The following is a 26,294-nucleotide window of genomic DNA, read 5'->3' as shown; positions in this document are numbered from 1 at the left end:
TTGAAAACTATGAAAGTATCCTTAGATGTACAACTTTGGTTGAAAACTGTGAAAGTATCCTCAGGTATATTCCTTTGGCTGACACCTATGAAAGTATCCTCGGCTGTGGCAATATTCACTTGAAGCTACAGCACCTAACTAAAGACGAGTTTTCTTCGAAGTCTTGTACGTTATATCCCTCAGTCAAGAACAGTAACGAAACTTCTCGTTGATTAGTGTGGTATCTGGAGGTTACTGGAGACAAAATATTTACATCTACACTCTGCAAACCACGGTGACGTGCATGGCAGAGGGTACGTTCCACTGTACAAATTATTAGGGTTTCTTCTTGTTACGTTCACGTATGGAGCGCGGGAATAATGTTTGTTTGAATTTCTCTGTACGTGCCGCAAGTATTCTAATCTTATCCTCACTATCCCTATGTGAGCGATACGTAGGGGTTGCAGTATATCCCTAGAGTAATTGTTTGAAGCTTATTCTTGAAACTTTGTTAATAAACTTTCTCGGGATAGTTTACGTCTGTCTTCAAGAATTTTCCCGTTCAGTTCCTCCAGGATCTGTATGACACTTTCTCATGGATTAAACAAACCTGTGCCATTCGTGCTGCCCTTATCTGTATACATTCAATATTCCCTGTAAGTCCATCGGGGCCTGGAACTTTGTTCAATTTTAACGATTACAGCTGCTTCTCGACACCACTGACACTGATATTTATTTCATTCATCTAAAATCGTAGTCGTGATGAATTCATACCTCGGGCATGGGTTTGTGTGTGATGTCCTTAGGTTAGTTAGGTTTAAGTAGTTCTACGTTCTAGGGCACTGACGACCTCAGAAGTTAAGTCCCATAGTCCTCAGAGCCATTTTTGTTAAGTCCCATAGTGCTTAGAGCCAATATAACGAAGCTAAACACTTTAAAAATGTTATCAACATTTCAGACAGCATGTTTCAGTTGCTGTCCCTGAGAAAGTTTTATGCTGCTTTTAAACAGGACAAACCACGCTTCCCTTTATCATTATAGAGAGTCTTCAAGTATTACAGTGAAAATTCTTATTGTAAAGCATTTAAGATTGACACTTTGTAATCAGGGAACTTCAAGGCGGTGCGCAGTGGACTTCTAGGGATATTAAAGGAACTCGATATATGGAACACCACGCAAAACATTAGGTGGAATTTTGTTTTCGGCAAATGTTAGGTAACTCCATAAGGACTGTTCTTTCATTTATAAAATAATTAGCCAAATACTATCGAAACATTGAGAGATTTCATTGACTAGAGTGCTTCGTCTAGAAAAAGAAGTTCGAGGTGAAAATAAATAGAATAGTTCAAATGGCTCTGAGCACTATGGGACTTAACATCTGTGGTCATCAGTTGGTTGGTTGGTTGTTTCGGGGAAGGAGACAAGACAGCGAGGTCATCGGTCTCATCGGAGGGAAGGACGGGGAAGGAAGTCGGCCGTGCCCTTTGAAAGGAACCATCCCGGCATTTGCCTGGAGCGATTTAGGGAAATCACGGAAAACCTAAATCAGGATGGCCGGACGCGGGATTGAGCTGTCGTCCTCCCGAATGCGAGTCCAGTGTCTAACCACTGCGCCACCTCGCTCGGTGTGGTCATTAGTCCCCTAGAACTTAGAACTACTTAAACCTAACTAACCTAAGGACAACACACCACACAACCATGCCCGAGGCAGGATTCGAACCTGCGACCGTAGCGGTCACGCGGTTCCAGACTGAAGCGCCTAGAACCGCACGGCCACACCGGCCGGTAATAAAATAGCAATACCTTATACTTTCTGTTCCCCAACCTTTGTGACTGAATCGTTTTGCCATTATCACCCGGCGACATTAAGCCCAAATGAAGCAGATACGAATATCGATGACAGAGCAGGTTTTGTTTACTAGAATTCAGCTATAGATGACCAGATTGTGTATTAGTATAATTTTGGCCAGCCGCTCATAACGTCACTTCCAGGGGCAATGCAGAGGCCTCCCCTCCCTCTCCACTACAGTTTATGAAATTGGTGGTTAAAAAATCTGAGCTGGCAGAAACAAACTACTTAAACGATGTAAAAATCGTTGGAAATTTTAATCTCGATGGGAAAGTATGTCAATTATAATACATGTAAAAAGGTCACTTGTTCAAACATAAAATGGTGGTAGGGACTCAAACACGATGAAAATTGCTCACTCTCTATATGTAAAGTGTTGGTTAGCTCTGTGATACGACCTTAATTCGTACCCTGATAGATACGTTTTTGTATGTTTTATCCACTTTGTCGTTTTTCAGTATTTTCCGCTACTTCGGAATTTTGCGGGTATTGAACAGGTTCCGCATTAGTTCCCCCTATCACGACTCTCTTTCAAGTAACAGGTTCACCTCGAAGGAGCGTACCATGTTCATAGACTTCGCAGCTTTAATCATGTTATGGTGTTTTAGGATTTTTTTTTTTAATTTTACAGATGTCTCATTAATTCTTCCTAGCGGGATTGTAGTGCTGAAAGTACGACAGATCAATATGCCTTCTCAGAGGGTTATTTTCTGAGTACGCCACATTTATTAGGGAGGTCAGTTATGAAAGATCGTAGGGTTACTGCACAAGAGAGTTTCACATCGGAGCTGACGGCAAAACCGAGTGTCCGCATCCGTGGTGAAGACTCGTAGAGAGTAGAGATGCGTTGAGGTTCAAATGGTTCAAATGGCTCTGAGCACTATGGGACTTAACTTCTGTGGTCATCAGTCCCCTAGAACTTAGAACTACTTAAACCTAACTAACCTAAGGACATCACACACATCCATGCCCGAGGCAGGATTCGAACCTGCAACCGTAGCAGTCCCGCGGTTCCGGACTGCGCGCCTAGAACCACTAGACCACCGCGGCCGGCGATGCGTTGAGGTCTTCCAGCGATGTACACCTTTAAAATAACCTAACGACCTCCGAGAGCAATTTTAATTGAAATACCTTTTTAAAATTCCTTTCACTCTACGTTTTCATTTTACTTCCTTCACGCAGTTTTACTTAGTGATGAAGAACTTAACCAAAATAACATGATGCGGTTGCTAAGCAATTCGCACCAGCTGATTGAGGTGAGTTAGTGGTTAAGAAATTGTTCTCGTATTTGGCTGTCCTGTTACGACGATTTAGGTATAAAATAAATCATTCCAAACTAGTACCATCTATTTTCTTCCCTACCATTGCCCAAGTTCGTTTATAGCGTCGTCTTCGCTGTGGGTGCGTTTAGGTCTGCCATATCTTTATTTCTTCCGAATTACTTCCGGTTAATGTCAGAATGGTTCCCTATAGCAAGAACATAGCATGTTTCGTTGATCAGTTTAGGCGTTTTCCGTAATGCCGACTTCGACCAGGCCTCGAGCAGTTCCCTATCCAATCTTCGGCAAAGTTGAGTAAGGGATGTTCACCTAATGAGGTTGTTGTTGACATGAAATTACAATTTATGAAGAAAGCCTATCAGCTGGTTGCTCAGGACAATGAAAATATGTAAATAATGCGCTTGACATATTCTCACATGACTTTTAGATCGAATATTCCAACGCAATATAAACGCAACGCTGTCAGCCCGAGTGCATCTTTAGCGACGTCGGTATGTCAAGGAACGCTTAATTCGTATTCTGGAAGTCTGTTCATATGACTGTCTTGTGTTATACAGATAAAAAGTGCTTGCAAAGAACTGAGGAGGAAAATTTTATGATTACTTGCTGCGATGGATGTTTGGCGGTATGCTGGGTGCCTACCTTGAGGCAGCAGGCGGACGCAGCAAACAGTTTCCTGGTGACGCACTCGCAGTTGGGTTGGCTCTGCAGCGGCGTCCTTGGGACTAAGAAGCCCTCAACGCGGCCATCGTTATGGGCGGAGGCGAAGAGGCGGTGAGGCTAACGACAACCAGAAGTGGGGACGGGAAGCCTGCTCCAAAACGAGAGAAAATCGACGCGCCTATGCTACAATATATAAGGCCTACTGATGTTACCTTGTCATCAGTATTCGAAAGAACACTGCTCAACACATACTCGAGATGCTCAGGACTCTGGTAAGTTTATCAGTCTGGTATATTGGGCATTGATACGTAGCTATCTTCAGAACTAACCTTCACGCATGTTGGCGCAAAGACTTTTTCATTGCAGAGAAATCACGTAAAGTTACAATTTAATAGCCTCTTAGTACATTACTGGAGCAATCATGTCATACAATGTGTGGAGATATTAAGTGGAATAGTCACATATGCGCAGTTCTATTTAAAGCGTATAGTTTTCATCGATTTCTTAGTGCGATAATAGCGGTTTGCAATATCCCTGTAACAACTGTACGCCCCATACTGTTATACTGCTCTAGTTTTTGGGTTCCAGAACTGGCTTGATTAATAGAGGAAATCGAATGTAGCGAAAGTAGACATAGGTTTTCTGGTCGGCGAGAAACTTTTAAAATAATTCTTCAAAATCTTAAAAGGTCGACACTCGACAAAAGATGCCAAATATCTATCAAAAACCTAATAAGAACATTCCAAGATGCAGATTAGCGAGCGGTAACTATGAATATTTTTCAGTCCTCTACTATCGTTGCCAAGGATATTATTAGACTAATAACAGTCGACACAGAGGCGACTAAGTAAACATCCTTTAGACGTTACACTCGCGCTTGGAACGAGTATAAACCGTAAATGCAATAACGTGGAGATAGGACGCGTCATTCGTAGTGACAAGCAGTGAACTTCTAATTTCATTTACGAAAAGAATCAGTTAAATTAGGCTTCACGTAACAGCCTGAGATCAATGAAGCACTTGCCCTTTCTATGGAGAGACCTATCAACGCTCTTAACATACAAGGTATTTTTACTGGTGACATGTTTACTTAGTTTTGGTGACGTATTGTGCGTGATTTGTAAAGTTTAGAAACAGATGTATATAAACAGTCAAAGGTCTTAATAGTAAAAAAATCCGATATGCCAGCATCGTTTAAAGCGTTTTTTTTAATTAAAAAATTAAAACAAAAAGGAGGTTGTGGAAGCCTTTCATTGATTTTTAACTGCTCCTTGAATTATAATTTTCGTGATTCCTACATCAAAGATCCAATGCATCTTGCTTATAATCAAGCTGTCTAGCCCCGCTTGGTGCACAGTACCAGTCGATATGAGAACGTTAGAAACAGTTTTGATACTGATATTGACGGAATTGAAACATTTGTGCGTCAGCGTCAGCGAAACTTTCTTTTAATGAAGACACAAGATACGATAATTTTTTAATAATTTTGTATCACCTGAAGGCTAAATAGTACTAGCATTTTATTCCACTAGTAAAGGTACCAAATAAAATATATTACTGAGATCCGAATTAATTGAAGAATTTGCTATTCTTCTTCAGTTTTTGGTACCTAGAAGAACTGAAATGATGCCACGTTGCCAGAAAGTATTACTTAGCTGTGCTGCAGCTAGTTGATGTCACAAAATAAACACTATGGTCTACATTAGTGCTCTTAGTCCATTGTATACCGTGATACTTTCCATATGTATGGTAATTTTACTCATATCTGACAAGTGTTGAGTAAGAATGAACAAAAGAAGGGTAGAATTTAGTGACCTGTCGAAATGGTAGTCATCGAGATGGAGCACAAGCTCGGACTGGGCGAGAGTGAAGACGGAACTGCGCTGCAGCCTTGTTACAGGAACCGTCGCAGGACTTGGAGAAGTGATTTAGGAAACTTATGGATACTTAAATCTCCATGGCCGGACGGGGATTTGAACCCCAGTTCTTCTGAGAAAAAGTCTTGTGACTTAACACTAGAGCATGTCGCTAGCTGTTTGAAAATGATTTAAGCGGAATAAAACTATTCTGCACTATTTCAGGCTGCTCTCAGATTAGGCATGTAGCTGAGTTCTTGATTTCGATCTTCGAAATGGACCGTGAAATGGATCATTAAACTATCACTTTCTTTATCGTACAGGTATATAATAAGAAAACCGGAAATCGCTTGTGTATGCAGTATTCATTGATTCTACTTATCATTTTCGGTACCCGCTTGTGCACGAATTGGATGGCCAGCATGTCAAGCACATAACGTTCTATTTTCATAGTGTAAAACACGATACCAGGACAAATGTTTTACTTTCGCTCCTATAAATTATAAGCAAAAGTGTCCTCCTCCGCAGCGCAGCGGTAACGTTATCGCCTACCACACAAGGGGCCCGGGTTCGATTCCCGGCCGGAGACTGGGTGTTGTTTGTCCTTCATCATCATTATCATTGACTCGCAAGTCGCCGTTGTAACTTCACCTAATAAGGACTTCCAATACGGCGGCTGAACTCCCCTGAAGGGGGTCTCATTTCTTTCCATAAGCAAAAGTAATTTGTCTGACTCTGTGACGCCCACAATATTGTCCCGCGAGTAGCATGAAATAGAAATAAAGCTCTGTCTGAATTTCGAAGTTCAGATCTTAAGTAAATTTCCCGATACTCTTTTATTTCTTCAGGCAAATTATTTCTCTCTAAGTGGATTGATTACAATGAGACGTTGCCGAGTAGTGATAATGCTGTGCCCAGCACTACCAAGATGTAACATCAAATGCATCCCACTACGACAGATTAAAACTGAAGTCAGGGAATACAAACACGCAACAGCACGTATGTTCGCATCATCAGACTCTCAGTTACCTATTACGTAGACAACCAATCTGATTTCGTAAAGGACGAAGCTATATTCAATAGCGATTGCAGTCTTTCTCGGCGTATTCCACTGATGAATTCTTCTTGGGTTATCAGCCGAGTGGTGGCGTCGTCTTGTCGCAACGTTTCAATGAGTTTCGTACCCATCATCTTCTGGCGAAGATTGGTACGAAACTCATTGAAACGTTGCGACAAGACGACGCCACCACTCGGCTGATAAACCGAGGAGAATTCATCAGTACATTCAATAGGATTATGTAATGTGTAGAAAAGGAAATACCCGATTCTTCTGTTCTAATGACCTACCTTATATTACACGATTGCATGTACTTTTTTTTATTATTTGATAGGAAAACGTGAATAAATAATTCAGTTTGCTTATAGTCCATCGAGGTCATACGATGGAGCCTAAGGATATGAGAGATTTTAGTAGTTTTGATAATTACATTCATGCTCAAGCATATTATAAGATAAACATTTTTATTTTCATCTTTACGGATGTGAACGTCTATATTGCTAAATATGATGAAGGGTATTCCCTTTAATTGCCCTGCAGAGGGTATTTTATAATGCGTCCATTGCAATAAACTGTGTACCAACCTCGGATATCACATATGCAGAAGGAGAAATAAATTGCGTTAATTTAAAAGAATCTTTTCCTAATAATATATTCCCAGATTCCCTATCATTATATAAATCAGAAGCATCGGATGGATTTTGTGCCCAGGAGACACCAGGAGCTTTCAATGTATTATACACTCCTGGAAATGGAAAAAAGAACACATTGACACCGGTGTGTCAGACCCACCATACTTGCTCCGGACACTGCGAGAGGGCTGTACAAGCAATGATCACACGCACGGCACAGCGGACACACCAGGAACCGCGGTGTTGGCCGTCGAATGGCGCTAGCTGCGCAGCATTTGTGCACCGCCGCCGTCAGTGTCAGCCAGTTTTCCGTGGCATACGGAGCTCCATCGCAGTCTTTAACACTGGTAGCATGCCGCGACAGCGTGGACGTGAACCGTATGTGCAGTTGACGGACTTTGAGCGAGGGCGTATAGTGGGCATGCGGGAGGCCGGGTGGACGTACCGCCGAATTGCTCAACACGTGGGGCGTGAGATCTCCACAGTACATCGATGTTGTCGCCAGTGGTCGGCGGAAGGTGCACGTGCCCGTCGACCTGGGACCGGACCGCAGCGACGCACGGATGCACGCCGAGACCATAGGATCCTACGCAGTGCCGTAGGGGACCACACCGCCACTTCCCAGCAAATTAGGGACACTGTTGCTCCTGGGGTATCGGCGAGGACCATTCGCAACCATTTCCATGAAACTGGGCTACGGTCCAGCACACCGTTAGGCTGTCTTCCGCTCACGCCCCAACATCGTGCAGCCCGCTTCCAGTGGTGTCGCGACAGGCGTGAATGGAGGGACGAATGGAGATATGTCGTCTTCAGCGATGAGAGTCGCTTCTGCCTTGGTGCCAATGATGGTCGTATGCGTGTTTGGCACCGTGCAGGTGAGCGCCACAATCAGGACTGCATACGACCGAGGCACACAGGGCCAACACCCGGCATCATGGTGTGGGGAGCGATCTCCTACACTGGCCGTACACCACTGGTGATCGTCGAGGGAACACTGAATAGTGCACGGTACATCCAAACCGTCATCGAACCCATCGTTCTACCATTCCTAGACCGGCAAGGGAACTTGCTGTTCCAACAGGACAATGCACGTCCGCATGTATCCCGTGCCACCCAACGTGCTCTAGAAGGTGTAAGTCAACTACCCTGGCCAGCAAGATCTCCGGATCTGTCCCCCATTGAGCATGTTTGGGACTGGATGAAGCGTCGTCTCACGCGGTCTGCACGTCCAGCACGAACGCTGGTCCAACTGAGGCGCCAGGTGGAAATGGCATGGCAAGCCGTTCCACAGGACTACATCCAGCATCTCTACGATCGTCTCCATGGGAGAATAGCAGCCTGCATTGCTGCGAAAGGTGGATATACACTGTAATAGTGCCGACATTGTGCATGCTCTGTTGCCTGTGTCTATGTGCCTGTGGTTCTGTCAGTGTGATCATGTGATGTATCTGACCCCAGGAATGTGTCAATAAAGTTTCCCCTTCCTGGGACAATGAATTCACGGTGTTCTTATTTCAATTTCCAGGAGTGTATATATCAAATGTCAATACATTTTGCGGTAATCTCTCATCAGTACGTAACAGTATTATATGTGTTTACGCTCTTCAACTGTTCATTGTTTCCGGCCGCGGTGACCGTGCGGTTCTGGCGCTGCAGTCCGGAACCGCGGGACTGCTACGGTCACAGGTTCGAATCCTGCCTCGGGCATGGGTGTGTGTGATGTCCTTAGGTTAGTTAGGTTTAAGTAGTTCTAAGTTCTAGGGGACTTATGACCTAAGATGTTGAGTCCGATAGTGCTCAGAGCCATTTGAACCATTTTTTTGTTCATTGTTGTTACAAGTCTAGGTGATACATGGTGATGAAACGGTCTCCGGTTTTCAGGCTGGTGACAGTGTTGAGAGTAGTACACACCGGAAAAGTGTGCATTCACAGATACAGGTGATACACATTTTCGAAACTGGTATCTCCGTCTCTTCTGCTATATGTTTTGCTTATTTTCATAACAACTCCGCAAACTAAGCAAATTGCACACTTACACTAACATCAGTTTATCTCTCTTCCAAGAATCTCTTCGCAATGGCAAGAAGCTTTCATTTGAATACTTTTGTATATGTAAGCTAAGTTCATATGCTACAAAAATATTCAGTGAAGCGAGATATTGAGCATGACTATTCCTGGAAATATCAAATGTTTTGCAATCACAGTTCCTCGAAATTTTATGCAAAATCAGGAACTTGGTAAGTCAAAGATGTAACAAAAAGGGATTGAAATATAATTTATAACCATAGCTGCGTCATCATTATGACCAAACTACTGAATGGATTTACCGTGAAACATGAAAAATTCGAAGACTGTATTGTGGAGGTTAGCTTTTGAAGAATGTTGCTGAACCAACTCCAGTCAACTGCTAACAGCACTAAGATTAAGGTGTAGGAGAAGCCTGCGATGAACTGACATTAAATTTTTAAATCGTACCGAAGTGGAAGTTCAGCTAGTTGAAATGTCATCTCCCTGGTAAGCAGATAGTTTTACTCTCAAGTACAATTGAACCTACACAGACCAAATATTATGTGATTATTGAAATATAGCTATTTACTGACCATAAAAATAAACTTCTCTATCTACTTATAAGATAAATTTAATGCAAGACTAATTCTCTGTAAGCACTCGGTGCGTTTACTTTAAATTTAGACTTTACACTATCGTCACTAGGGCGATGTACTAATGGTATCATTAACTCCAAATGAGGTTTATCTTAATCTGTCTAAAATAATGTTGTACCATTTTCAGTTGCTATTGAAATCTTTGTTATTGCTTCCAGTTTCAGTTATGACTGATGAACTCGGGTACCTGGTTACATATATGAACAGTCTTATGTACAGAAAAAGATACGATGGAAATCTTCACTGTTGCTACCATTCGTCTGTTACTGATCACTATCAGTACATTCTTACTTACCTTTTACCATTCAATACATGAGTCATTAGCAGTTTCACTACCGTTTTCACATGAATTCTAATGCAGTCCTGATTAACACATAGTGCCTGGTCGAGTTCTCAGACGAATTCCTTCTTTCCCTGTAAAGAAAATGTCCTGGAAGAAACCGTAGCGCCGCAATTATTATAACAAAGCTCATTTTGCATTACATTATTGAATGGCAGACAAATTATAATGTGCTCAGTATTGAGAATAGCCGTCCCTATACATGGAAATTAAGAGCCACACCGATGCCCCGGTATATATCCAGGTGCCTGATTACGGTTAATAACAACCGAAATTGGTAACAGCAATAAAGATCTTCAAAGCAGCTGACGGGGATACAACATGATTTTTGACAAGTATTTACAATCTGTGGGGCACCAGCTACTTCAAATATTTTTTCCTTAATCGAATTCTCTAGAATTTTCGGTAATTTTTTTTCAAATCACTGTGGTGACTAATATACCGACTGGCCGACAATACGATGTGGTAATTATTTAGCCATACTTAGTAGCTGAAATTTACGCACATGTCGATGACGGGACACGAACACTGCTGTCTGGGTACCGAAAAGCCACCTTAACTAGCACAGCTTACTTATCCGACTCTCAAAAAATATAAAATAATATATGCAATTTAATATTACAAATATTAAAATTTTGCGATCATAATTGGGTAAGGAAGTGTCTATTTCAACAATTATACCACAAGAGTTCTACTTGAGACATCACCCAGCCTGTGGCTAAGCCACATCTCTGCAATATCCTTTCTTTCAGCAGTGCTATTTCTGCAAGGTTCGCAGGAGAGCTTCTGTGAAGTTTGGAAGGTAGGAGACGAGGTACTGCCGGAAGTAAAGCTGAGAGGATGAGTCCTGAGTCGTGGTTGGGTAGCTCAGTCGGTAGAGCACTTTCCAGCGAAAGGCAAAGGTCCTGAGTTCCAGTCTCAGTTCGGCACACAGTTTTAATCTGTTGGCTATAAGTTAATCGCAGGAAACGTAGATGTCAGACTGGGATACATAGTAAGGATTTGTAGTCCCCACATGTAGGAGGTAACTTACAAAACCCTCGTTCATCCGATACTTGAGTATTGCTCATCAGTCTGCGTTCTTTGCCAGATACGACTGATAGAGGAAATAGAGAAGATCCAAAGAAGAACAGTGCGTTTCGCCAGAGGTTTGTTTAGTACAAAATAAGATCGACATCTACATCTACACTCCGCAAGCAGACTGGGATACATAGTAAGGATTTGTAGTCCCCACATGTAGGAGGTAACTTACAAAACCCTCGTTCATCCGATACTTGAGTATTGCTCATCAGTCTGCGTTCTTTGCCAGATACGACTGATAGAGGAAATAGAGAAGATCCAAAGAAGAACAGTGCGTTTCGCCAGAGGTTTGTTTAGTACAAAATAAGATCGACATCTACATCTACACTCCGCAAGCCACCCTACGATATGTGGCGGAGAGTACTTTGTTTACTGATGTCAATTTCCCTTTTTCCTGTTACAGTCGAGCATGGTTCGCGAGAAGAACGATCGCTGGCAAGCTTCCATATATATACATATATATATACCAGGTGGCCCATGCATTCGGCCCTTCGTTGACATTAGTTAATCGCAGATACCACAGGCACCGAAAGTTTTGCCGAAGCAGAACTGTAAAGGGGACTCCAAACCAACAGAGAGCAGACCCCGTTAAACGTAAGACCAGCGCTTGAAAACAAACACATTACAGCTATAACTGTCCTATAGCTCGTCACTAGAAAAATTGCTTGTTGTAGGAGGGGTGCCGCGTTCGATTCATTGGCTTGAGAAAGGTGTCCGTGTAGAAGAATGATTGTCCCTGACCATAACAATACGCACAAGGTCCAAAGCACATTAATTATCTGTTTCAACGAATATCAATATATGACAGATAATTTACTAACAACACGTAATGCACCAGTTCTTGCTTCACAATTGTCAGTATTACATAAATGCTGTCATATCTTTGAGTGCAATAAAGAATAACATGGTTGCACATAGTGAAGCGCAAGCGTGACGTATTCGTTCCTTTAACACATCTGGAGCTTCCGGTTCCGTTTCGTAAACACTGGCTTTGATATAACTCCATAATAAAGCATCAAAAGGCGTTAAATCAGGCGATATCGCTGGGCATCGAATGCACCACCACTCCCTATCCACCTTTTGGCGTACACATTGTTGATATATTCCCTAACCCCTCTACAATGACGGATGGTGCACCATCGTACTGAAACCAGTGCGTCACAGCTAACTGAAATGAAATGTCTTCCAGGAGACGCCCAAGATCAAGCTTATTCTGTAGGAACTCTAAATACAGCCGACTAGTTAGTCTGAGAGCCGAATAAACTGGTCCAATGTTGTGGTCTTCTAGAACGCCGCACCATACGTTAATACCCCAATGTGCTTGCATGTGCTGTTGTCGTAACCACTGAGAATTTGAAGAAGCCCAGCAATGTAGATTGTGTCTACTGACAGTCCTGTCATTGGCGAAACAGAATTCATCTCCCCCTAAAATCTGCCTGATGAATTCCGGATTTACGGCTGCTTTATTTACGAGACTTCTGCCGAACGATACCCGATTTTGAAAAAGTTTCCATATAGCTGTTGGTTTAGGTGCAGCTTAAAAAGATGCCATTCTCGTTTGTACCGAAGACCTCGATATCCCCAGGTCCTCTGCAGTTCTTCTGTTGTCCTAATTACGATGAGAAATCGGTGTTACTGGACGAGATCTAGTGCCTCATGACATTAATAATAATGACCAAAATAGTATTACTATTATTATTATTATTATTATTATTATTACAGGTACAAATAATACAGCGACCTAAATGCAATAGCACGACAACAATTTTGTTTGTACTATATTATACCTAGGCCTACGCGTCATTTTCATTTAAGTTACGCTTACTGTGTGTGGGATGTACTCCAAAATATTAACGTTCCGGGAAACATCGGACTAGCCGCGCGTGCAGTGATGGACTGTGCGGCTGGTCCCGGCGGAGGTTTGAGTCTTCCCTCGGGCATGGGTGTGTGTGTGTTCGTCCTTAGGATAACTTAGGTTAAGTAGTGTGTAAGCTTAGGGACTGATGACCTTAGCAGTTAAGTCCCATAATATTTCACAAACATTTGAACATTTTTTTGGAAACATCGGGTGCGCCGCAGACTTATGTTTCCACGACACATTGTACCTGGAAAGCTCCCCCCGTTCTTAAACGCATCACTGTACGTTTAAAAACATGCACAGAAGGAAGATACAGTGTTGGAAAAAGTTATGAATCCAGCCTTCTAGCCGCAGCTGCATTGCGGTGCGTCTCCCCATAGGTCAGTATCATATCGGTGTAGTCTCCGCTGGAATACATTGCAGTTTTTACCTGTCTGGCCGTAAGACATGACTGGAACAACAAACGGAAAACAGACGGCCATGCTACTTTAAGCTCAGTGGAGGTTCACTTGGACGTGCACTCCCCCTTTGGACAGGTGTGATGAGGCAACCCTTCCTGCACTAACGTATGCGGGATACATAAAACTACAGACGATATTGTAGTGCCTGTGTTATTCTGATTACGATGCGAAGTTCCTTTGAACAAGCACTACGGCGATCACAGCTGTTACTAAACACATCAAATGAATTCGCAATTGCGAATAAGGACTACCATCAGCTGTACAATGGAATGACGACAAAGAAAATTTGTGCCGGACCGGGGCTCAGACTCGCATTTCCCGCTTGTCGCGACCGGTCGCCATACCATTTGGCTATCCGTGCCCGACTCACCGCCAGAGCCTAACTCCCATAAGTCGTCAACCAATCCTCTACGACCTTCCATTATGTATATTTCTGTACAGGTCAGACGTTATACTTGAAAGTCACTTTCCGGGTATCGGCAGATAAATACGATATGTTATTGCAGCGGCTGATGACATATGGAAGTTTGCATCTAGCCGTGAGTCGTGCACGGATAACCAAATGGTATGACGAACGCTCGAGATAATTGGGAAATCCGTGTACGAGTCCCGGTCGGGCACAAATTTTCATTGTCGTCATTCAGTTCTACAGCTGATGGTAGCCCTTATTCGCAACTGCGAATTCATTTGATGTAAAACGACAGAGGATGGCTTGCGTGGGCCACCTGGTGTGTGTATATATATGCAGCGTGGTCCATTGATCGTGACCGAGCCAAATATCTCACGAAATAAGAGTCAAGCGAAAAAAACTACAAAGAACGAAACTTGTCTAGCTTGAAGAGGGAAACCACATGGCGCTATGGCTGGACCGCTAGATGGTGCTCCCATAGGTCAAACGGATATCAACTGCATTTTTTTAAAAATAGGAACCCCCATTTTTTATTACATATTCGTGTAGTACGTAAAGAAATATGAATGTTTTAGTTGGACCACTTTTTTCGCTTTGTGATAGATGGCGCTGTAATAGTCACAAACATATGGCTCACAATTTTAGACGAACAGTTGGTAACAGGTAGGTTTTTTAAATTAAAATACAGAACGTAGGTACGTTTGAACATTTTATTTCGGTTGTTCCAATATGATACATGTACCTTTGTAAACTTATCATTTCTGAGAACGTATGCTGTTACAGCGTGATTACCTGTAAATACCACATTAATGCAATAAATGCTCAAAATGATGTCCGTCAACCTCAATGCATTTGGCAATACGCGTAACGACATTCCTCTCAACAGCGAGTAGATCGCCTTCCGTAATGTTCGCACATGCATTGACAATGCGCTGACGCATATTGTCAGTCGTTGTCGGCGGGTCACGATAGCAAATATCCTTCAACTTTCCACACAGAAAGAAATCCGGGAACATCAGATAGCTAGCTATGTGCCGGTCATCCATCATGTTGGAAGTACATCGCCAATCTGTCATGCAGTGAAACATCTTGTAGTAACATCGGTAGAACATTACGTAGGAAATCAGCATACATAGTGTGGTGTCACCGCCAGACACCACACTTGCTAGGTGGTAGCTTTTAAATCGGCCGCGGTCCGCTGGTATACGACGGACCCGCGTTGCGCCACTGTCAGTAATTGCAGACCGAGCGCCACCACACGGCAGGTCTAGAGAGACGTACTAGCACTCGCCCCAGTTGTACAGCCGACTTTGCAAAGGAACGGTTCACTGACAACTACGCTCTCATTTGCCGAGACGATAGTTAGCATAGCCTTCAGCTACTTTTGCTACGACCTAGCAAGGCGCCGTATTCAATTGATATTGAGATTCTATTAATGTATCATCAAGAGCGATGTTCTACTAATGTGGATTAAAGTTAAGTATTCCAGAAGCTACGTACTTTTCTTTATAGCATTCATTACGTATCCTGTTTCAGACCTCACGCCAGCCTGCGTGAGTTTAAGCGCGTGCATTTCGGCTTCCTCTCATTGTGTCTAGGCTGTCTTGTCTAGACACAACACATAGCACCATTTAGACTGCCATCGATAAAATGGGGGCCAATTATCCTTCCTCCCATAATGCCGCACCATACATTAACCCGCCAAGGTCGCTGATGTTCCACTTGTTGAAGCCATCGTGGAGTTTCCGTTGCCCAATAGTGCATATTATGCCGGTTTACGCTACTGCTGTTGGTGAATGACGCTTCGTCGCTAAATAGAACGCGTGCAAAAAATTTGTCATCGTCCCGTAGTTTCTCTTGTGCCCAGTGGCAGAACTGTACTCGACGTTCAAAGTCGTCGCCATGCAATTCCTGGTGCATAGAAATATGGTACGGGTGCAATCGATGTTGATGTAGCAATCTCAACACCGACGTTTTTGAGATTCCCGATTCTCGCGCAATTTGTCTGCTACTGATGTGCGGATTAGCCGCGACAGCAGCTAAAACACCTACTTGGGCATCATCATTTGTTGCAGGTTGTGGTTGACGTTTCACATGTGGCTGAACACTTCCTGTTTCCTTAAATAACGTAACTATCCGGCGCGAACGGTCCGGACACTTGGATGAAGTCGTCCAGGATACCGAGCAGCATACATAGCACACGCCCGTTGGGCATTTTGATCACAATAGCCATACATTAACACGATATCGACCTTTTCCGCAATTGGTAAACGGTTCATTTTAACACGGGTAATGTATCACGAAGCAAATACCGTCCGCACTGGCGGAATGTTACGTGATACCACGTACATATACGTTTGTGACTGTTGCAGCGCCATCTATCACAAAGCGATAAAAGTGGTCGAACTAAAATATTCATATTTCTTTACGTACTACACGAATATGTAATAAAAAATGGGGGTTCCTATTTAAAAAAATGCAGTTGATATCCGTTTGACCTATGGCAGCGCCATCTAGCGGTCCAACCATAGCGCCATCTGGTTTCCCCCTTCAAGCTAGACGAGTTTCGTTCTTTGTAGTTTTTTCGTTTGATGCTTATTTCGTGAGATATTTGGCCCGGTCACTATCAATAGACCACCCTGTATGTTGCCCTTACTTCGTACTCAGTAGAACGTCCTTAATGATGATCAAAGGCAAGGATTCCATGTTATTATTGATAAATGCTGAAGTCGTTTACGAATGACAGAAACATGTTTTGTATAAGTTCGACGAAGTACTGAAGCGATGTTTGACATATTTTTGTTTTGCGTTTTTTTTTTTAATTTTACCTTTTTGTTGAGGAAACCGTTATGCATAAATCTGTATTTTTGTGTTATTTTTACTAGAACACCCCTCTGTTTCACGTAACAAATCAATAATTTTTGAATAAGGTCTAAATTAAACATTGACAGTTCCAATTTTGCTATAAATACTGTTTACCGTTAAGTAACAGATACCCTGCCGTTTATATATCATCACTCAGTTTCTAGATGGTTCAGCGATTCCGATTTTTAGAGGAGTCTATTAGAACACTGATCACATATGTAAAGAAAGCGATTGTTATGAGGTAACGCCCGATACGTATGCAACACATCCAAGGTAGACGTAACGCAGGTACGACCTTAAATGAGAAAAGCTACTAGGAAACCTACTGTAATCTACGCTTATTTATGGTAGCTCAGGGTAGCCTACGGTAGTTTTGCAACTCTAGCTAGAAGACTTCTCTCCATTCAGAATTGCATGCTGTGTTATATTTGCTAGAGAGTTTTCAATCCAATTACACAGTTGGTCTGATATTCCGTACACTTGTATTTTATTCATTAGTTGGCAGTTAGACACTATATCGAATGCCTTCCGGAAGTCAAGCAACACATCTACCCGGCTGCCTGTATCTACTGCTTTCTGGATCTCGTGGACGAACAGAGCGAGCTAGGTTTCTTACGATCGTCGATTTCGGAACCCATGTCGGTTCCTACAGAGATTTTCGGTCTCCAGAAACGTCGTAGTACGCGAGCATAAAACTTGTTTCAAAATTCTGCAACAGACCGACGTCAGAGATATAGGCCTATAGTTCACTGTGTCTGTTCGACGAACTTTCTTCAAAATGGGCATCACCTATGTTTGTTCTCCCGTTCAAAAATGGTTCAGATGGCTCTGAGCACTATGGGACTTAACTTCTAGGTCATCAGTCCCTTAGAACTTAGAACTACTTAAACCTAACTAACCTAAGTACATCACACACATCCGTGCCCGAGGCAGGATTCGAACCTGCGACCGTAGCGGTCACGCGGTTCCAGACTGTAGCACCTAGAACCGCTCGGCCACTCCGACCGGCTGTTTTCCCGTCATAGACAGATTCGAATTCGCATGAGGTATACGAATAGTGACAGTGGTGCAGAAAGTATCCTCCAATACTACCGTAGGTTGGCCTGAGTAGTATAAATGCCTGTAATTTGTGGGAGTCATGTTAGTGACAATGTGCTGGTGTTGCAGGTTTTGGTGGCATTGTGCGCGTGGGCGGTGACTGCGCAGGACCGCTACCCGGCTGGCCTGTCGGCGGCGCTGTGCCCCAACTACCCGTTGTGCGACAACAGCGTCATCGCCACCTTCTCGTCTCCGGCCGGCGCGCCCGCGGCTCGCTCCTACCCCGCAGGAGTGGCAGCCGCCGCCTGCCCCAACTACCCCTACTGCAACAACAACGTCTACCCAGGCTACGCGGCGCCTCGCGAGTACCCTCCTGGTGTTCACCCTGCCGCCTGCCCGGGCTACCCCTTCTGTTAGCCAGCGCTCTTCTGTCTAAATTATTTCAGTGTCGCGCAATAGGTTCGATAAATGTAAGTTTTCAATGTGCCATATTAAACCAATAAGCGTGTAAATCTTAACTGTTCCTACTACAAATAAAGCCTTTGCATGTATCATTTGTATCACCTTTTAATTATTAAATCCATTACTCCTACCAAATTTACTCCTAGTTAGCTGTCCTGTTACGAGAAATTTAATTATTATCTTGAAAAAATAAAGTTACGTCATTATTTTTGGTAATTTCCTATAATGATTGTCTATCGAATGTGCGGGTCCTAACAGTATAAACTGACGGTAAAAATTGCAACAACAAAAATTAATTGACATACAGTAACGAAATTTTGGGAATTCATTTGGCTAGGTAATATAATTAAGTGACTGACGTTATAAGATTACAGGTTAATGTAAGAGCGAGGAATCATTGCGAATGTGAAATGCTGGTACATTAATAGTCGGTGTAACCGCCAGAATGGTGAAAGCAAACATGCAAACGGGCATGCATTGTGTCATACAGCTTCCGCATGTCTGTTTTTGGGATGGAGTTCCATGTTTGTTCCACTTAGTCGGTCAATATAGGGACATTTAATACTGTTCATGGATGACGCTAGAGTTGTCGTTCGATGGTGTCCCATCTGCGCTCGACTGGAGATAGTTCTGGTGGTCGAGCAGACTAAGGCAACATGTTGACGACAGTCTGTAGATGATTCAAATGGCTCTAAGCACTATGGGACTTAACATCTGAGGTCATCAGTCCCCTAGAATTAGAACTACTCAAACCTATGGACATCACACACATCCATGCCCGAGGCAGGATTCGAACCTGCGACCGTAGCAGCAGCGCAATTCCGCACTGAGGCGCCTAGAACCGCTCGGCCACAGAGGTCGGCCAGTCTATAGAGCGTGCTGATTTATAACAGTGGATTGCGGGCGTGTGTTATCCTGTTGGAAAACACCCCCTGGAATACTGGTCGTGAATAGCAGTACAACAGGTTGTATCACCAGATAGACATAAAAATTTGCAATAACGGTGCATGGGATAACCATGAGAATGTTCTTGCTGTCATACGAAATCGCATCCCGTACCATAACTCCAGGTGTAGGTCAAATGTGTCTAGCTCGCATACAGGTTGGTTGCATGTCTTCAACTGGCCTCCTTCTAACCGATACACGAACCTCACTGGTGGCGAGGCAGAACCAGCTTTCATCAGAAAACACAACAGACCTCCATTTTTCCCTTCAATGAGCTCTCGCTTGACACCACTGAAGTCACAAATGGTGGTGGTTTTGCGTCAGTGGATTGTAGGCTACAGGGCGTCTGGCTAGGATCTGTCCTTGAAGTAACCGATTTGTTACAGTTCTTTGTGTCACTGTGGTTCCAGTTGCTGCTCAGATTGCTGCTGCAGATGCAATACGATATGCCAGAGCCCTACGCCGATCACGATGGTCTTCTCTTTCTGTCGTGCCACGTCTTCTTGCTACCGTACATTCTCATGATCACCGCTGCCAGCAGTGTACAGTGGTTCCATTTCTGCCAAGTCTTTCTGCAGTATCGCTGAAGGAACATCCAGCTTGTCGTAGCTCTATTACAAGACCTCGTCCAAACTCAGTGAGGTGTTGATAATGGCGTCTGTGTCACCTTAAAGGCATTCCTGACTAATATCAACTCAGCACGTCCAGTCTCAAAGGTAACCAACGCTTACGACCTTTACAGCGTGTATTTAAAGCAAACTTGATTTTCATCCTCATAGTGGCGCTACTAGTGTCACTCTTATTCGACTGGCGAGAAGTTTGAATAAATATCACCTTTCAGATGTAGAAACACGGCTACAAACTTTCGGTTATGTTGCACAACTCCTTCTTTGTGTTGCGATTTCTTTTTCGTCTGTATATTTCGAACGTACGACTCGACGTCGACCGCACTATTCTGGTGGCGCGGATTATGGTAAATGTTTAGTGTGTTGCCAGGGCAACATTTTTATCGTTTTAGGCTGTGAATAGCAATGCGTGAAAGCTTTGAGTTTCGAGTGCCGATAGTCTCACATGGAGGAATCTAATTCCTCCGTTATGTAGTGTGAAAAGTCGTTTGAAAGTTTGCTGGGTCTTCGGATTGCTTCCTAATGAGGGTATCAGCAACTGTGTAGAATGTCATGGGTTGAGTTTCACGAAACTTCGCAAGAAAGGTACGGATGCTGATTTTCCTTTGAAATTGTACTACGCCGCATGTGACATCTAATACCAGAGAGGACGATGTTGAACGTATTTGGATATTTGGTGGCATTGAAAGAGATCCTGCAAGTTATTTATAGTTCGAGTTTATTCAAGGCTCTGATAAAGTACTTTGTATTGCCAGACACAAAAGTGATAACAGACGGCTTTAAGTCGTACAGCATCTAAAAGAAAGAAGGATTTCAACGTGAATATGTGAATGATTCTGTTGAATTTGTGTCATCAGACGACCCATCTGTCCACACATAGAACACCGAACGCTTGCGGAAATCTGTCAAATAGCCGATAAAAGCAGAGAGGCATTCAGGAGATAGGGACGAAATCTACATATTTCAATTCCTGTATTTCCACACCTTGAGGTAGTGTGGAGAAATTGATCTTTCTGATACTCTCCCAATGATTGTGACTCACATAGCAAGAACGTACCACATTTATGGAAAGAAAGGACTGCTGCCGGCGACTTACAGGTCAACTACATCTACATCTACATGGATACTCCGCAAGCCACCATACGGCGTGTGGCGGAGGGTACCCTACACCACTACTCGTCATTTCCTTTCCTGTTGCACTCGCAAATAGAGCGAGGGAAAAGCGACTGTCTTTATGCCTCCGTATGAGCATTAATTTATCTTATCTTCGTGGTCCTTACGCGTAATTTATGTTGGTGGCTTTAGAATCGTTCGGCAGTCAGCTTCAAATGCCGGTTCTCTAAATTTTGCTCCAAAAGAACGTCTCCTTCCCTCCATATATTCCCATTTGAGTTCCTGAAGCATGTCCGTAACACTTACGTATTGTAACAAATGCAGAAACCCGCCTCTGAATTGTTTCGATGTCTTCCTTCAATCCGACCTGATACGGATCCGAAACACTCCAGCAGTACTCAAGAATAGGTCTTACCAACATCCTACATGCAGCCTCCTTCACAGGTAAACCACTCTTCCCTAAAATTCTCATAATAAACCGAAGTCGACCGTTCGCCATCCCTACCGCAGTTCTCACATGCACCTTGCACCTCATATCGCTATGCAACGTTACCCCCAGATATTTAAACGTCTTGACTATGCCAAGCAGGACGCTAGTAATACTGTATCCGAACATTACAGGTTTGATCTACCTATTTATCCGCATTAACTTACATTTTTCCACATTCAAGGCTACCTGCCATCCATCACACTAACTGGAAATTTTGTCTAAGTCGTCTTGTATCTTCCTACAGACACGCAACTTAGACACCTTACCGTACACCACAGTATCACCAGCAAACAACCGCAGATCGCTGTCCACCCTATCCGCAAAATCATTTATGTCTATAAAGAACAACAGCGGTCCAATTGAAAGGGTACAGTACCGCCCGACATTGAAAATAGGTACAACATTCTTCGTTATTCGTGTCAAAACAACATATTTTTTGTAATCATAACTCAATTTCACTTAATACACCGAAGCCGGATACCAGTGTAGGAAAGAATGACAATTTATTTATTTAATTGATCACATGTGCACTCCCACAAAATAAATCCCTACATCCAATTTGGTGAGATCTGCGAAATGAATGAATGTATGGTCGTCTGCTAACAGCAGATAGTGAATGCTCAATATATGATCATCTTTGAGACGGTCCTTTGGTCACCTTTGGTGGAACCAAAGAGATGAAATTTACCTGAGCTTTGAGCGCCTGAAATGTGGCTGACCAATGGGTAGTATGGTCTTCCCCCACCTCGACAGAGGTGCGAGATGACCTGAAGAACGGCCATGTTTCAGCACTCTGCCGCTGGATCTTGTGTTGGTAAGACCTGTCTTAGGCGTGCTCCGTAAATACAAAAGAGTGGAGACATGGTATGCATGTGAAATACTTAAGAGTAGTTTGGAATAATAATTTCTCTATTTCAGGAACTTTTGTGGGGAGAATTAAATTTCAGGCAAGTAATATTAATGGGATCGTAGTAATCTTCGGAAGTGACCAACGGTCACAATGAAACAACGTGTAGCAAAAAGTTGAAATACTTCCGAGTGCTTAAGTTAAGCTGAATTACTGGCGTGTGTACTATAAGTTGGAAATATTTAAGAACTGGCGAGTGCAGGACTTGAAATTAGAGACGAGTACTTCCACTTGGTGAGTACTGTGTGAGTCTCAATCTGTATATGAGACAAAGGATAAAGATAAGTACTCGTCCATGGTATCAGTTGAGGACTCGCGTGTGTGACGAATATGTTCTTAATATTACTTTGCATGTTATGTTTCCGTGTGACGCTTGATTCAAACTATACTCTGAGAGTGAAGCAAGGTGAGTCAGCCGTCTATCCAGCAACACCATTTGGCTTTCATTGCACCGGAAGACGTGCATATATCCTCCAGAGTACATAGTACGAAAGAAAAGTTACGAAGTGGGGCAGTGTTGTGTGAAACTGGGATGAATACTAATTGAAGTGGGAAAGCTGAAAGTGATGTGATTATAACGTTGTGACTATTCCTTGTGTTGTATTCCATGTTGCCAGTGTGGTGTATTTCATGTAATTTAAGTATGTGTGGTTTGCATGGAAGAGTAGCAAGATAGGTTCAGAGGCAGTGGGTTATACATGTTCCGTCTGGAGGAAATTTTCGTGATGACGGGTGTGAGAGTCGAAGTGTGAGATATAGCAAAAGATCCACCATCCTATCCAGAAAGTGCACTGTAGTGTTAGATAATTACGAGACCATAAGATAGAGAATCACCAATGTAAAGCCATGCCCACTGGGCGGAGTTTCTCATGTGTAATTGTTGTAAAAAATGTAATGGTGTGTTTAGGTTATAGAATTTATCGGAATAAAAAAGCTAGTGAAAGGAAAAAGATTGGTGGCCTTTTACTTCGAACAGTATGTTGTCATGATATCCAGAATTTATAATGTGTGCACGATGGCCACGTGTTGATCAAAGCCGTTGGGTAAGAAAGAAAATGTGGTATTGCCAGTGCGTAGTGAACAGTCAGAGTTGGGTAAATTACTAACAGTCAGATGTGCGTTATCCGTTTCCGTTGCGTAATATTCAAACAGGAGAATAATTTGTAACTTAATTGTGAATACTAGAGCTCATGTTACTTGATAAATAAGAATGAATCCACTCACTTGGCAGACCACTCATATTGCAGGCCTGATTGCTTGATGCCACAGTATGAGCAAGGCATGTGGGTGCCTCTTACCATCACACTTCCCTGTGGCACTCCTGACCATAACCTTATCTCTGATGCACACAGCCAGTCGAGGACAACATACTGTGTTCTATTAAATCCACAATCCACACGCCACAGTTCAGCAGCTCTTTCTATTGGGGAGATGGTAAGTGCCATTTTGCTTTGGCCTCTCTTGTGGAATGCTACGATTCTATGGCACGGGTATTTTAATGTGCGCCACGACTACAGGCGTGTGACTGCAAATAAACAAAAAATTAATAACGAAACTTCATTTTTTATAGATGGTAACTACAATTCGTAAAACCCCTCGTACATTTACAAAAATGGAAAACCGTTATATTTACACAGGACCTACAGAACACCACACATCAGAGCACTGCATCCGCGTGGCTACCTCTTGTGAGCAACGTTCATTCCCCATTACTCGCTGTGCATGCAGCCGACAGTTCCCTTACTCACCATCATATGGGCGCACACTCGCTGAGAGCGGGACAACAGATAAGTGACCCTGCCACATCACCAAGGAATCATGGATTCTGTACAGCTTCGTCATAACATAGCAGCACTAACAGGCCCAACGAACACTAAAATGTAGTTAGAATTACACTCCTGGAAATTGAAATAAGAACACCGTGAATTCATTGTCCCAGGAAGGGGAAACTTTATTGACACATTCCTGGGGTCAGATACATCACATGATCACACTGACAGAACCACAGGCACATAGACACAGGCAACAGAGCATGCACAATGTCGGCACTAGTACAGTGTATATCCACCTTTCGCAGCAATGCAGGCTGCTATTCTCCCATGGAGACGATCGTAGAGATGCTGGATGTAGTCCTGTGGAACGGCTTGCCATGCCATTTCCACCTGGATACATGCGGACGTGCATTGTCCTGTTGGAACAGCAAGTTCCCTTGCCGGTCTAGGAATGGTAGAACGATGGGTTCGATGACGGTTTGGATGTACCGTGCACTATTCAGTGTCCCCTCGACGATCACCAGTGGTGTACGGCCAGTGTAGGAGATCGCTCCCCACACCATGATGCCGGGTGTTGGCCCTGTGTGCCTCGGTCGTATGCAGTCCTGATTGTGGCGCTCACCTGCACGGCGCCAAACACGCATACGACCATCATTGGCACCAAGACAGAAGCGACTCTCATCGCTGAAGACGACACGTCTCCATTCTTCCCTCCATTCACGCCTGTCGCGACACAACTGGAGGCGGGCTGCACGATGTTGGGGTGTGAGCGGAAGACGGCCTAACGGTGTGCGGGACCGTAGCCCAGCTTCATGGAGACGATTGCGAATGGTCCTCGCCGATACCCCAGGAGCAACAGTGTCCCTAATTTGCTGGGAAGTGGCGGTGCGGTCCCCTACGGCACTGCGTAGGATCCTACGGTCTTGGCGTGCATCCGTGCGTCGCTACGGTCTGGTCCCAGGTCGACGGGCACGTGCACCTTCCGCCGACCACTGGCGACAACATCGATGTACTGTGGAGACCTCATGCCCCACATGTTGAGCAATTCGGCGGTACGTCCATCCGGCCTCCCGCATGCCCACTATACGCCCTCGCTCAAAGTCCGTCAACTGCACATACGGTTCACGTCCACGCTGTTGCGGCATGCTACCAGTGTTAAAGACTGCGATGGAGCTCCGTATGCCACGGAAAACTGGCTGACACTGACGGCGGCGGTGCACAAATGCTGCGCAGCTAGCGCCATTCGACGGCCAACACCGCGGTTCCTGGTGTGTCCGCTGTGCCGTGCGTGTGATCATTGCTTGTACAGCCCTCTCGCAGTGTCCGGAGCAAGTATGGTGGGTCTGACACACCGGTGTCAATGTGTTCTTTTTTCCATTTCCAGGAGTGTATAATTCCTTTCTTGGTGTCAATTATTGATTTTTCTATAGAATAAGTTGAGAGAGGAAAAGTTACTCTTTCAGCTATTTTTCGCATATGGAAAATTATTAAAGATTTTATTACAACCTGACGCACCTTGAGCGAGACTCTAGAAAGATTATTGTCTCAGTAGACGTTGATGGAGCCTGGTAGGGCGCTAAAAGCATGAGGTATTTTTATGGTTCTTGTCTCATAGAAATGGCATGTTGGGAGTTGAAAGCCTATCCCTTAGTAAATCTTACCGGAAAAGCCCACAGCCGTACAGGACAGACAGGGCAGCCCCTCGTTGAGACAGGTCTCCAGCAGAACAATGCCGCGATACCTGCCACGGTGCCAGCAGTAGCCTGGGCTGGGGGCGACTGTCTGTAGGAACGTTTCTACACAGTGGGGTCATAAACCAAGCACTGTGTGTAGAGCCATGCATAATAAAAAATTCACAAGTTTTCGTGTTCATCGATACTGCAAATAGGCCAGTGAACCACTTCCATTGACTGCCTCAGTTGTATAAGAAACTCTGCGTCTGAGAAACG

General features: G+C 43.7%; 1 protein-coding gene across 1 annotated transcript; it reads left to right on the top strand.

Moving 5' to 3' along the window:
- The first annotated feature begins 3,900 nt into the window (after nt 1–3,900).
- LOC126184575 (cuticle protein 1) lies at nt 3,901–18,584 on the top strand. The gene is made up of 2 exons (XM_049927005.1): nt 3,901–4,043; nt 18,160–18,584. Exons 1-2 carry the CDS (start codon nt 4,029–4,031, stop codon nt 18,445–18,447), a joined length of 303 nt encoding a protein of 100 aa, XP_049782962.1. The 5' UTR covers nt 3,901–4,028; the 3' UTR covers nt 18,448–18,584.
- Nucleotides 18,585–26,294: the final 7,710 nt, after the last annotated feature.

This window comes from Schistocerca cancellata, chromosome 4, assembly GCF_023864275.1.
Source record: "Schistocerca cancellata isolate TAMUIC-IGC-003103 chromosome 4, iqSchCanc2.1, whole genome shotgun sequence".
Classification (NCBI taxonomy): Eukaryota; Metazoa; Arthropoda; class Insecta; order Orthoptera; family Acrididae; genus Schistocerca; species Schistocerca cancellata.
Note: the sequence above shows the minus strand (reverse complement) of the source record. Positions and strands in the feature narration are given on the sequence as shown.